The following is a 13,057-nucleotide window of genomic DNA, read 5'->3' as shown; positions in this document are numbered from 1 at the left end:
CGTTAGGCTGAAGTACTGAAGAACGTTAGGCTGAAGTACTGAAGAACGTTATGCTGAAGTACTGAAGAACGTTAGGCTGAAGTACTGAAGAACGTTATGCTGAAGTACTGAAGAACGTTATGCTGAAGTACTGAAGAACGTTAGGCTGAAGTACTGAAGAACGTTAGGCTGAAGTACTGAAATTCCCACAGAAGAACTTCGATTCTTAATGTTCTCTGAACTATTTAAGAATATTCCCAATGTCAAATGAGTTGGAGAATGTTCCTAGAACATTACCAAAAATGTCATTGAAATGTAACCATGCTTGAACTTTTAGGAAACGTTCTGTTGAAGTAATAAAATACCAAGAAAAGTATGTTTCCTTCATGTTCCTTAAATGTGCTGAGAATGTTCCAAAGCCAAACAACTATCCCGCACCATTCCCAGAACGTTGTGGGAAGGTTTCAGGGATCAGGGGATCATTGTAAATAAGAATTTGTTCTTAACTGACTTGCCTAGTTAAATAAAGGTTAACTAAAACAGTTTTACAGGCAGACATGAAGCAAAGCTAGTCATTTTGGCTGTGGGAGGAATACATTAAGTCGGGATTCAAACGAACCACAATACGCAAACCACACTGCACCTGATTTTTAAAAGTAATTGATGCTTGAGCCGTCCTCTGTTTACCTAGAATCGTATCTCCACAAATGTCAGGGAAATTGCCTGTAATAGTCAAGTGCAGTTCGATGTCAGTTGTTACAGTTTGTTTGGCTGCGTATTGATAGGCAACCCAATTCTGATATTTCTTCACTAATTGATCTTATGACCAATCTGATCAGCTTTGAAAAAGATCTGATGTGAAAATATCTAATGTGGTGGGTCAAAAGACCAATTAGTGGAGAAAAATATCAGAATTTTTGCTGTCTGTCTAAACGCAGCCTTTGAATACCAGTCTGAGCTTGTATCCCTGTATGTATTGGTTCCTTTTACATACAATTAGCCAATCAAAAGTGGAGTAGAGTTTTGATTGGGCCTAAAAACTAAAGCCTGGCCTTTAGTGGCCGATGACTTTAGGCCTGAGCTAGGCCAACTCCAGCCAACTCCAGCCCTTACAGACAAATTATGATCCCAAAACCAAAGTAAATGTATTTATTTATAGGCTAGTCTTCCTCTTACAGTAACGACTGAGCTAAGTGCCATAACCCATGATTACTTAATGTGCTGACATGTTTATATATACTACAAATGGCTTCACTACCACCTATGTAAGCAGCACTCCTGTTAGCATTGGAACACTCAAGCACACACCACTCTATTCTTGCAATGCATGTCGCTAATAACCCCTCCCTCTGCCTATTTGTGTTCCAGCCTTACTGTATGCCACCATTTTTGGGAACGTCACCACCATCTTCCAGCAGATGTACACCAACACTAACCGCTACCACGAGATGCTCAACAATGTGCGTGACTTTCTCAAACTTTACCAGGTGCCAAAGGGGCTGAGCGAGAGGGTCATGGATTACATCGTCTCTACTTGGGCCATGTCCAAGGGCATTGACACAGATAGGGTAAGTGGGCAGAAACCATATTGCTCTTTCAGTCCTAGATCTCCTGTCTCTGTTTCAGGGTCTTGTGTAGAGAGATTTAGTTTGTGACAGTACAGAATCTGAGATTTCCACTGTGATACCAACATTGAAACTGGCACATTGGTGGCATCTTAATGGGACTCACAGCCTCATTTGTTGGTCCTTTTTTTTTATTTCCTTTACAAGGAATGGGACTTAGAACTAAGTAATTGTTGGAGCAGTCTTGGAAAAAGTTATGCTGATGCATGGTTTTCCTCTGCAACCATGGTTATGGTAAAAAAAAAAAAAGTATGAATGTATGTACTTGTAAGTCGCTCTGGATAAGAGCGTCTGCTAAATGACTTAAATGTAAATGTAAATGTATTTCACATACTTTACCTTAAGCCTCATCGAGGGCGGTCTCCACTGTGAAAGTAATATGCAAAGACTATGGCTGAACACTGCCCATCTAATTCCTGCTCAAGGTGTAGATTTTGTAGTGGGTAAAATTACAACAGTCTTGGGAATGTAGTTGGTCAAAAGACCAATTAGTGGAAAAAATGTCAGAATTGTGGCTGCCTGTCTTAGCACAGCCTTTGAATACCAGTTTAAGCTTGTATCCCTGTATGTACTGGTTGCTTTTACATACAAGTAAGATGGTGCCGAAGAGGATGGCTGACGTTTTACATGCTCCTAACCAACTGTGTAATTTGTTCGTTTTTACTTTTTACTTGTTTTTTTAACTTATTTGGTACATAATGTTCCTGCTACTGTCTCTTATGACAGAAAATACCTTCTGGCCATCAGAACAGTGATTACTCACCACGAACTGGAAGAAGCTTTTTCCTCTAACGAGAAGGATATACTGCTTTCCCGGGAACAGGCCCAAATCCCCGTCATTTGCATGAAGAAAAGACAGAGGAAAAGGGGGCGCAGGTCGAGCTGCCTTCTGAGAATCCGTAGGCGAGTGAGTAAACTCCCACTGCCATCCGTTCTACTGGCTAACATGCAATCATTGGAAAATAAAATTGATGACTTACGATTATCCTACCATCGGGACATTAAAAACTGTAATATCTTATGTTTCACTGAGTTGTGAATGACGACACGGAAAATATAGAGCTGGCGGGATTTTCCATGCACCGGCAGAACAGAGAAGAAGCTACGTCTGGTAAGACGAGGGTTGGGGGTCTATTTGTCAATAACAGCTGGTGCGCAATGTATAATATTAAAGAAGTCTTGAGGTATTGCTCGCCTGTACCTTATGATAAGCTGTAGACCACACTATCTACCAAGAGAGTTTTAATCTATATTATTCGTAGCCATCTATTTACCACCACAGACCGATGCTGGCACTAAGACCGCAATCAACCAACTCTATAAGGCTATAAGCAAACAAGAAAATGCTCATCCAGAAGCGGCGTTCCTAGTGGCCGGGGACTTTAATGCAGGCAAACTTAAATCAGTTTTACCAAATTTGTACCAGCATGTCACATGTGCAACCAGAGTTAAAAAAACTCTAGACCACCTTTACTCCACAGACAGAGATGCATACAAAGCTCTCTACCGCCCTCCATTTGGCAAATCTGACCATAATTATATCCTCCTGATTCCTGCTTACATCAAAACTAAAGGAGGAAGTACCAGTGACTCGCTCAATACAGAAGTGGTCAGATGACGCAGATGCTACGCTACAGGACTGTTTTGCTAGCACAGACTTGACTATGTTCCGGGATTCATCCAATGGCATTGAGGAGTATACCACCTTAGTCATCGGCTTCATCAATATGTGCATCGACGACGTCGTCCCCACAGTGACCATACGCACATATCCCAACCAGAAGCCATGTATTACAGGCAACATCAGCATCGAGCTAAAGGCTAGAGCTGCCGCTTTCAAGGAGCGGGACACTAATTTGGACGCTTGTAAGAAATCCCGCTATGCCCTCAGACGAACCATCAACAAGCAAATCGTCAATACAGGGATAAGATTGAATCCTACTACACCGGTTCTGATGCTCGTCGGATGTGGCAGGACTTGAAAACTATTACGGACTACAAAGGGAAACCCAGACGCGAGCTGCCCAGTGACGTGAGCCTACCAGATGAGCTAATTGCCTTTTATGCTCGCTTCGAAGCAAGCAACACTGAAGCATGCACAAAAGCACCAGCTGTTCTGGATGACTGTGTGATAATGCTCTCGGTAGCCGATGTGAGCAAGACTTTTAAACAGGTCAACATTCACAAAAACACAGGGCCAGACAGATTACCAGGATGTGTACTCAAAGCATGCACGGACCAACTGGCAAGTGTCTTCACTGACATTTTCAACCTCTCCCTGACCGAGTCTGTAATACCTACATGTTTCAAGCAGACCACCATAGTCCCTGTGCCCAAGGAAGCGAAGGTAACCTGCCTAAATGATTACCACCCTGTAGCACTCACGTCGGTAGCCATGAAGTGCTTTGAAAGGCTGGTCATGGCTCACATCAACAGCATCCTCCCGGGTACCCTAGACCCACTCCAATTCGCATACCACCCCAACAGATCCACAGATGACACAATCTCAATCGCACTCCACACGGCCCTTTCCCACCTGGACAAAAGGAACACCTATGTGAGAAGGCTGTTCATTGACTACAGCTCAGCGTTCAACACCATAGTGCCCACGAAGCTCATCACTAAGCTAAGGACCCTGGGACTAAACACCTCCCTCTGCAACTGGATCCTGGACTTCCTGATGGGCCGTCCCCAGGTGGTAAGGGTTGGCAACAACAGGTCTGCCACGCTGATCCTCAACACTGGGGCCCCTCAGGGGTGTGTACTTTGTTCCCTCCTGTACTCCCTGTTCACCCACGACTGCATGGCCAAACACAACTCCAACACCATCGTTAAGTTTGCTGACGACACAACAGTGGTAGGCCTGATCACCGACAATGATGAGACAGCCTATAGGGAGGAGGTCGGAGAACTGGCAGTGTGGTGGCATGACAACAACCTCTCCCTCAATGTGAGCAAGACAAAGGAGCTAATCGTGGACTACAGGAAAAGGCGTTGTGGAGCGGGTCGAGAGATTCAAGTTCCTTGGTGTCCACATCCCCAATGAACTATCATGGTCCAAACACGCAAAGACAGTTGTGAAGAGCACGACAACACCTTTTCCCCCTCAGGAGACTGAAAAGATTTGGCATGTGTCCCCAGATCTTCAAAAAGTTCTACAGCTGCACCATCGAGACCATCCTGACCGGTTACATCACCGCCTGGTATGTTAACTGCTCGGCATCTGACAGTAAGGCACTACAGAGGGTAGTGCGTACGGCCCAGTACATCACTGGGGCCAAGCTTCCTGCCATCCAGGACCTATATAATAAGCAGTGTCAGAGGAAAGTCCATAAAATTGTTAGAGACTCCAGTCACCCAAGTCATAGACTGTTTTCTCTGCTTCCGCACGGCAAGCGGTACGGCAAGCACCAACTCTTGGACCAAAAGGCTCATGAACAGCTTCTACCCCCAAGCCATAAGACTGCTGAACAATTAATCAAATGGCCACCGGACTATTTACATTGTTTTGTACACTGCTGCTACTCTCTAATTGTACCTACATGTACAAATTACCTCAACTTACCTGTACCCCCGTACACTGACTCTGTACTGGTTCCCCCTGTATATAGCCTCGTTGTTATTTTATTGTGTTACTTTTTATTATTTTTTACTTTAGTTTATTTGGTAAATATTTTCTTAACTCTTCTTGAACTGCACTATTGGTTAAGGGCATGTAAGTAAGCATTTCACGGTAAAGCCTACACCTGTTGTATTCGGCGCATGTGACAAATAAAGTATGATTTGACTTTATTTTGAATGATGTGGAACCAGGTTTTTCATGAAAACATAATGTTTGATTCTAGCTCCGCCCCACAGTGGAAAAATATTATTAGATACCTAAGACCATATTACATCTATTCAATCAGTCATTCTTTAAAAAAAGTGTTTTACCTTTGTTTTGACAGGAAGTCATGCTTAGATCATGGTCTCTCTTACAGATGAGCCCTGTAGTTACAAAAATATACACATAATATACAACTACGAAATGCAAAACAGAAATACAAAACATGATCATAAAATAAGTTTAATGCCTTTGGATAAGTGGAGGCAGCAGTGTTCTATTTTTTATCGCTTCCACAGCCGCTTTGGCCATTGATTTCGCTGTGCTGGCAATAGGAGCAGGAATAGGATAGCCCACTCTACTGTATATGGTTGGTAATGCTGGTTCAGCTTTGATAAGCATGACAGGACCGCTTTTATCGTGTCTGAATGCAGAGTAAGGTCAACTCTTGGGTCATGATTATATTATTAAACATAATTATACCAGTCAGAACGTGACTGATTTCCTGATTCATTGTCTTTATTGCCACGCTGAAGGAGTGTAGATTAAACAGAACAGACGGTATTGATTTAACATAAAGTGCTGTCCAGCTGATGGTCTCATTCCGCATGGAACAGCGGTTGTAGATATTGTACACTTCCATTAAGTTTACGGATTGGCGAGGGACTGTGGGGCACAGCCAATGGTCATAATGAATCAAATGGATGGTTTATTGCGGTTAAGTTAGTTAGGGTTAAGTAGTGGTTTGGACAAACTCCCAAACCTTTAGGGAACATTCCAATCAGGTTACAACTTGGTCTACAACGTTACTGTGGTAACGTTGGTAACGTTACTGTGGGAACATCACATTCGTGTTTTTAAAATCTCACTGGAAAAACGTTTCTTCCATGTCACAGACAATGGATATCAGAACATTTGGAGAGAGAAAGTTGCAAGAATGTTTTTGACAGGACATCATATGAACATCAGCGACTAATGGTTATATGAACATCACTGGCTAATGTTTGTGTGATGTCTTTTTGTCAAGTTAACAGTAGGTTCCTACAACATTAGGTTACTGGAGCCTTTTTAGAAAGCTTTGGTTTGCATTACACTGTTAACATGACATACATTGTGCATGTTCAACTAAACAGTGAGCACACTAGGGACCTCAACCTCACCTCAGATTTTAACTCACAACCACTTGGTTGACAGCAACCTGACTTATCCGCTAACTCACCAGACTTTATTTAACCTTTATTTCAACAGAGAGTCATATTGATACCCAAGTCTCTTTTACAAATGAGCCCTGAAGAATAAAAAAAAACACATACAGTATTAATACGAAATGCAATCAACCAAACAGTTTCCCCCTACAGTTTCCCCAGCCCATCAAGATATCAGAAGTAAATTACAAAAAACACGTACACTACTCTGTGAACATGTCTCCCACCAATGCCCTGAAATGACCGAAAGGTACTGGGCAGTCTAATCTCAGAGTGTCCTGAAATTCATTCCATGTATGCGGCACGTAAAACCTAAAGGCCGTTTCACCTACAGGTAACTGACAAAATAAAGTAAACACCAAAATGCAGGTTTTGAATATAAATCAAAACCCTAAGCCTCAATCAGGCCTACCCTTTCAAACCAACTAAATCAGGTTAGGGTATACCAGGCTATGGACAACCTCCCCACCCAGCTCACATACCAGAGCTAGAACATCCCTCCTGCTCACAGGTTGAACAGGTACCTTTATACCTATGGCTCCTCCCTATGGATCATATCATTAACCATGGAGCTCTTTACCCAAATATGACATATTAAATCATGTAACATTGTACCCACATTTACATATTCCGTCTAAATAAACATCTTAAACATTCCTGGCTTATCCTCAAAAAGGGAATACTTTACATTAATGAATACACATTTCAAAAACAATAGTTCTGAAGGCCAACAGACGGCAAAATGTATTACTTATGGAGCCACGCACCTGCGATGCACACATTACAATATGGAAATAAACAAACTTCTTCCCCGTCAGTGTAGCAAGTGTTCATGTGCACCAGAACATCGCATCCACTGGGTGAATTGCAAAATGGTAAATGTCTGCATTTAAATATGAAACTGAAAAGCGTCACAATGCAACTCGACCAAACATTTCCTCAACACAAAATGTGCCTTGCGCACAGTAAATACCCATGATACTGGCAAAAGAGGAAAAGAACAACAGTATATACAGTACATTTAGGATAAATGAATTACTAGATATGGGGAAACATGAACGCGCTAAACAATTTATAAGCATGTACACTACTCTGTGAACATGTCTCCCACCAATGCCGTGAAATGACCGAAAGGTACTGGGCAGTCTAATCTCAGAGTGTCCTGAAATTCATTCCACGTATGCGGCACGTAAAACCTAAAGGCCGTTTCACCTACAGGTAACTGACAAAATAAAGTAAACACCAAAATAAAGTATTTTAATAGGGCGTTGGGACACCACTAGTGATGGGCATTCCGGCTCTTTCGGCTCAGCTTACCAAAAAGAGACGGCTCTTTTGGCTCCCAAACGGCTCTTTAAAAAATATATGTTTCGTATTTTTTCAAGTCAAACAGTTTTCCATAGTTTGACTATGAATGGTGTTAAAACAATTCTAATTAAATTATTAAATGAAGTCATACTCTACCTTAACCACAATGTATTTAAAATGCATTGGTTTGTTATGAAAATGGATGCTATTAAACATTTACATTTAAAGTCTAACTTTTTAATGTATATTAACAAAGTACATATAAATCTAACCATTCAAAACGAATACAATCTGAACAGCATAATAGAATATTGCACCATATCAAAGAAAAATAATAACAATTTGGAAAACTACAGCATCCCATTTAAAACATTAAACTGGTCCCTCTTTTCTCTCTCTTCTTTATTGCCATGTTATAACCAGCAGCACACAGCAATGCTGACCATATTTTGCTTTTATGAGAGATTTGCATTCAGAAATGCAAGCTGCCTCACTTTCGAGGGGCTGATGCGGTTTCTTCTCTCAGTAATTATTTGTCACGTTTTCGAGAAGACCCTCGGATGTGGCCACTATGCAGAGTCTCCCTGTCATGACTTTAGTAAGCTGTGGGTAGAACGAGGCCTTGTTCTTCCACCAGCTCAGAGGATCTGCAGATCTTTCGAGGAGGGACTCCTCCAAATAGGATCAGACCGCCATTATGGAATCTGCTGAGGGATTCCTTCGTGCTGCATCCCCAGTTGCTCTCTCGTCAAACAGCATCCAAACAGCAGACGTTTGTGGCACTACTGCTGGTGCTTCTGCTCCATCTGATCCCTCTTCTTCCTGTTGCCCTGGTGCCTGAGCCAGCTGACTGCTGGGGCTGACCCTCCCTGCTGCTGAGGTTATTCTTTGAAGAGCCTCATCAATCGCTCTGGCATCACTGAAAGCTTTCTCTTCCAGAGAAATTCCATAATTTTGTGTTTTGTTGATGGTGGTGTAAAACGCTGTCTCGGGCAATGCTCCAGAATCTCCCAATAGTGTTAAATTGTGTTGAGATCTGATGAGATCTGACACACACACACACACACACACACACACACACACACACACACACACACACGTTATGCTCCTTTGAGACCCCTCTTTCAAAGTCACTGAGATTTCTTCTAGCCATGGTAGCCAAATTAATGGGCAACTTGGCATTTTTATACATGACTGTCAAAGGGACCGGATGTTGGAGCAGCCCCTTATGGGCAATAAGTAGCAGAAGGCAGCAGAATCAGGTGCAAAATAGTGTCCAGTTTATTAACAGTGAAAGGTGGTTCCCGGTGAATGACGAAATTCAATGAAAATGTACTAAATCTACAAAGGTATTTACTAAATGAGCAGACTCTCAAAATGCAAGTTTTTAATATAAATCGAAACCTTAAGCCTCAATCAGACCTACCCTTTCAAACCAACTAAATCAGGTTAGGGTATACCAGGCTATGGACAACCTCCCCACCCAGCTCACATACCAGAGCTAGAACATCCCTCCTGCTCACAGGTTGAACAGGTACCTTTATACCTATGGCTCCTCCCTATGGATCATATCATTAACCATGGAGCTCTTTACCCAAATATGACATATTAAATCATGTAACATTGTACCCACATTTACATATTGTACACACTGGGTGAATTGAAAATGGTAAATGTCTGCATTTAAATATGAAACTGAAAAGCGTCACAATGCAACTCGACCAAACATTTCCTCAACACATAATTAGCCTTGCCATGATACTGGCAAAAGAGGAAAAGAACAACAGTATATACAGTACATTTAGGATAAATTAATTAGTAGATATGGGGAAACATGAATGCGCTAAACAATTTGTAAGAATAATTAAATAATGAGCATTCGTGACGAGTGCTACTGAGTCAGCTTCGTCACAATTACCTTAAGCATGATAGGATGTTAATTGCTTAATTAACTCAGGAACCACACCTGTGTGGAAGCAACTGCTTTAAATATAATTTGTATCGCTCATTTACTGAAGTGTTTCCTTTTTTATGTCAGTCAGTTACCTGTAAATAAGTGGCAACAAGATGAATGTCAACAGTTAGCCATTTCTGTGAGCGAGTTAAAGTATTTTGAACTTCTGTAGGTTATGAGCGATGTGAGGTAATATGTCAGTTTTAGCATGAGAACTTTGTAAATAAAACAATGTTAAGTTCTATGACTTGTCAGAGACGGCCAGCCCACTTTTTGATACAGATCACAGAGATACAGTTGAAGTCGGAAGTTTACATACACCTTAGCCAAATACATTTAAACTCAGTTTTTCACAATTCCTGACATTTAATCCAAGTAAAAATTCCCTGTTTTAGGTCAGTTAGGATCACCACTTTATTTTAATAATGTGAAATGTCAGAATAATAGTAGCGAGAATAAGTTTTTAGCTTCTATTTCTTTCATCACATTCCCAGTAGGTCAGAGTTACCATCAAAGTTACCATCAAATTCTTGGTCACCTCCCTGACCAAGGCCATAATCCCCCGATTGCTCAGTTTGGCCGGGCGGCCAGCTCTAGGAAGAGTCTTGGTGGTTCCAAACTTCTTCCATTTAAGAATAATGGAGGCCACTGTGTTCTTGGGGACCTTCAATGCTGCAGAAATGTTTTGGTTCCCTTCCCCAGATCTGTGCCTTGACGCAAATCCTGTCTCGGAGCTCTACGGGCAATTCCTTCGACATCATGGCTTGGTTTTTGCTCTGAAATAGACAGGTGTGTGCCTTTCCAAATAATGTCCAATCAATTAAATTTACCACAGGTGGACTCCAATCACGTTGTAGAAACATCTCAAGGATGATCAATGGAAACAGGATGCACCTGAGCTCAATTTCGAGTCTCATAACAAAGGGTCTTCTATTTTTAATAAATTTGCAAACAATTCTAAAAACCTGTTTTTGCTTTGTCATTATGAGGTATTGTGTGTAGATTTATGAGGAATTCATTTTATTTAATACATTTTAGAATAAGGCTGTAATGTAACAAAATGTGGAAAAAGTCAAGGGGACTGAATACTTTTCGAATGCTCTGTAAATGAGGGGACTCGCTCAACTTGGGCTCCATTTAACGTGCAGATATGTAAGTACTTTGTTTTGTCCGCATTCAGTACCAGTTTAAGCTCAACAAGTGCTTTTGACATGAAAAGCAGTCTGTAGATTAGGTATAGCCTAGTTCACAGAAGAGGCAGATGAGTACAGCACAGTATCATCAGCATAGATGTGTAGCTGACAGTTTTTCACTAAGGAAACAATATAATGTATATACAGTAGTAAGTAAGCCTTGGACAAGTAAGCCTTGGACAAATAAGCCTTGTCCGAGCAAGAACAGACAGAATGGCCCATATAGTTTATACTGTATATAGTGTGAATAATACTAGCCTGGAAATGAACCCTTGAGGAATACCTTTAGTGACCTCGAAGAATTGAGTTGACACAGTCAGCAATTTTACATTGAGATCTATCACTGAAGTACATTTTGAATCAAGAGCATTGCTATCAAGTCCGACAGAGAACAGTCTATGCAATCAAGATGAATGATCCACAGTATAGAATGCTCTTGAACGCTTTTTTGCATTTTTTTTGTTTAAAAAAAAGCATTCAATATCATTGTGATTCAGCAGAATGGTACTATGTTCCAGTCTAAATCCAGACTGATATGTATTTAAGATACAGTTCCTGGTTAAGAAGGAGAAAGGTTGTGTCGCAGCCGGCCGCGACCGAGAGACCAATGAGGCTGCACACAATTGGCCCAGCATCGTCCGGGTTAAGGGAGGGTTTGGCAGGCCGGGATGTCCTTGTCCCAACGCGCTTTAGTGACTCCTTGTGGCTGGCCGGTCTCATGCACGCTGACTTCGGTCGCCAGTTGTATGCTGTTTCCTCCAACACATTGGTGCGACTGGCTTCCGGGTTAAGCAAGCAGTGTGTCAAGAAGCAGTGCGGCTTGGTAGGGTGGTGTTTCGGAGGACGCATGGCTCTCAACTTTCGCCTCTCCCGAGTCCTAATGGGAGTTGTTTATGATGGGACAAGACTGTAACTACCAATTGGATATCGAGACACTGGGGAGACAAGGGGGTAAAAAAAATATCAAGGAGAGAAGTTGAGAGTATCAATGCTTGTAATATTTTTGTCAAACATGAAAGCTTTGATATAGGGCGGTAGATGTTTAGGTCAATAGGGTTCCCACCCTTGTGACGAGGAAATACATGTCCTGCTTTCCAAACTTTAGGAATAATTCCAGAAAACAATGGGATGTTCTTGATTTGCTGTGGCATTTGCATTCCTCACCTTTACAACCATGAAAAACACTTTAAAATGACAAATGAACTCAGCAAAAAAAGAAACATCATCTTACTGTCAACTGCGTTTATTTTCAACAAACTTAACATGTGTAAATATTTGTATGACAAGATTCTTGTATAATTCTTGTATAACAAGATTCAACAACTGAGACATAAACTGAACAAGTTCCACAGACATGTGACTAACAGAAATGGAATAATGTGTCCCTGAACAAAGGGGGGATCAAAATCAAAAGTAACAGTCAGTATCTGGTGTGGCCACCAGCTGCATTAAGTACTGCAGTGCATCTCCTCCTCGTGGACTGCACCAGATTTTCCAGTTCTTGCTGTGAGATGTTACCCCACTCTTCCACCAAGGCACCTGCAAGTTCCTTGACATTTCTGGGGGGAATGGCCCTAGCCCTCACCCTCCGATCCAACAGGTCCCAGACGTGCTCAATGGGATTGAGATCCGGGCTCTTCGCTGATCATGGCAGAACACTGACATTCCTGTCTTGCAGGAAATCACACACAGAATGAGCAGTATGGCTGGTGGCATTGTCATGCTAGAGGGTCATGTCAGGATGAGCCTGCAGGAAGGGTACCACATGAGGGAGGAGGATGTCTTCCCTGTAACGCACAGCGTGGAGATTGCCTGCAATGACAACAAGCTCAGTCCGATGATGTTGTGACACACCGCCCCAGACCATGACAGACCCGCCACCTCCAAATCGATCCCGCTCCAGAGTACAGGCCTCGGTGTAACGCTCATTCCTTTGACAATAAACGCAAATCCGATCACCAGCCCTGGTG

At 42.0% G+C, this 13,057-nt stretch overlaps 1 protein-coding gene across 1 annotated transcript in view; it reads left to right on the top strand.

Moving 5' to 3' along the window:
- Nucleotides 1–13,057, top strand: part of kcnh5a (potassium voltage-gated channel, subfamily H (eag-related), member 5a) — a 122,375-nt gene that overhangs the window by 80,848 nt on the left and 28,470 nt on the right. Inside the window, exon 8 of the mRNA XM_038968738.1 lies at nucleotides 1,348–1,547. Coding sequence (XP_038824666.1) covers nucleotides 1,348–1,547 — 200 coding nt within the window. The remainder of the gene's footprint in view (nucleotides 1–1,347; nucleotides 1,548–13,057) is intronic.

The sequence above is a fragment of the Salvelinus namaycush genome, chromosome 29 (genome assembly GCF_016432855.1).
Source record: "Salvelinus namaycush isolate Seneca chromosome 29, SaNama_1.0, whole genome shotgun sequence".
In the NCBI taxonomy this organism is placed as follows: domain Eukaryota; kingdom Metazoa; phylum Chordata; class Actinopteri; order Salmoniformes; family Salmonidae; genus Salvelinus; species Salvelinus namaycush.
This window is presented reverse-complemented; position numbering and strand designations above follow the sequence as displayed.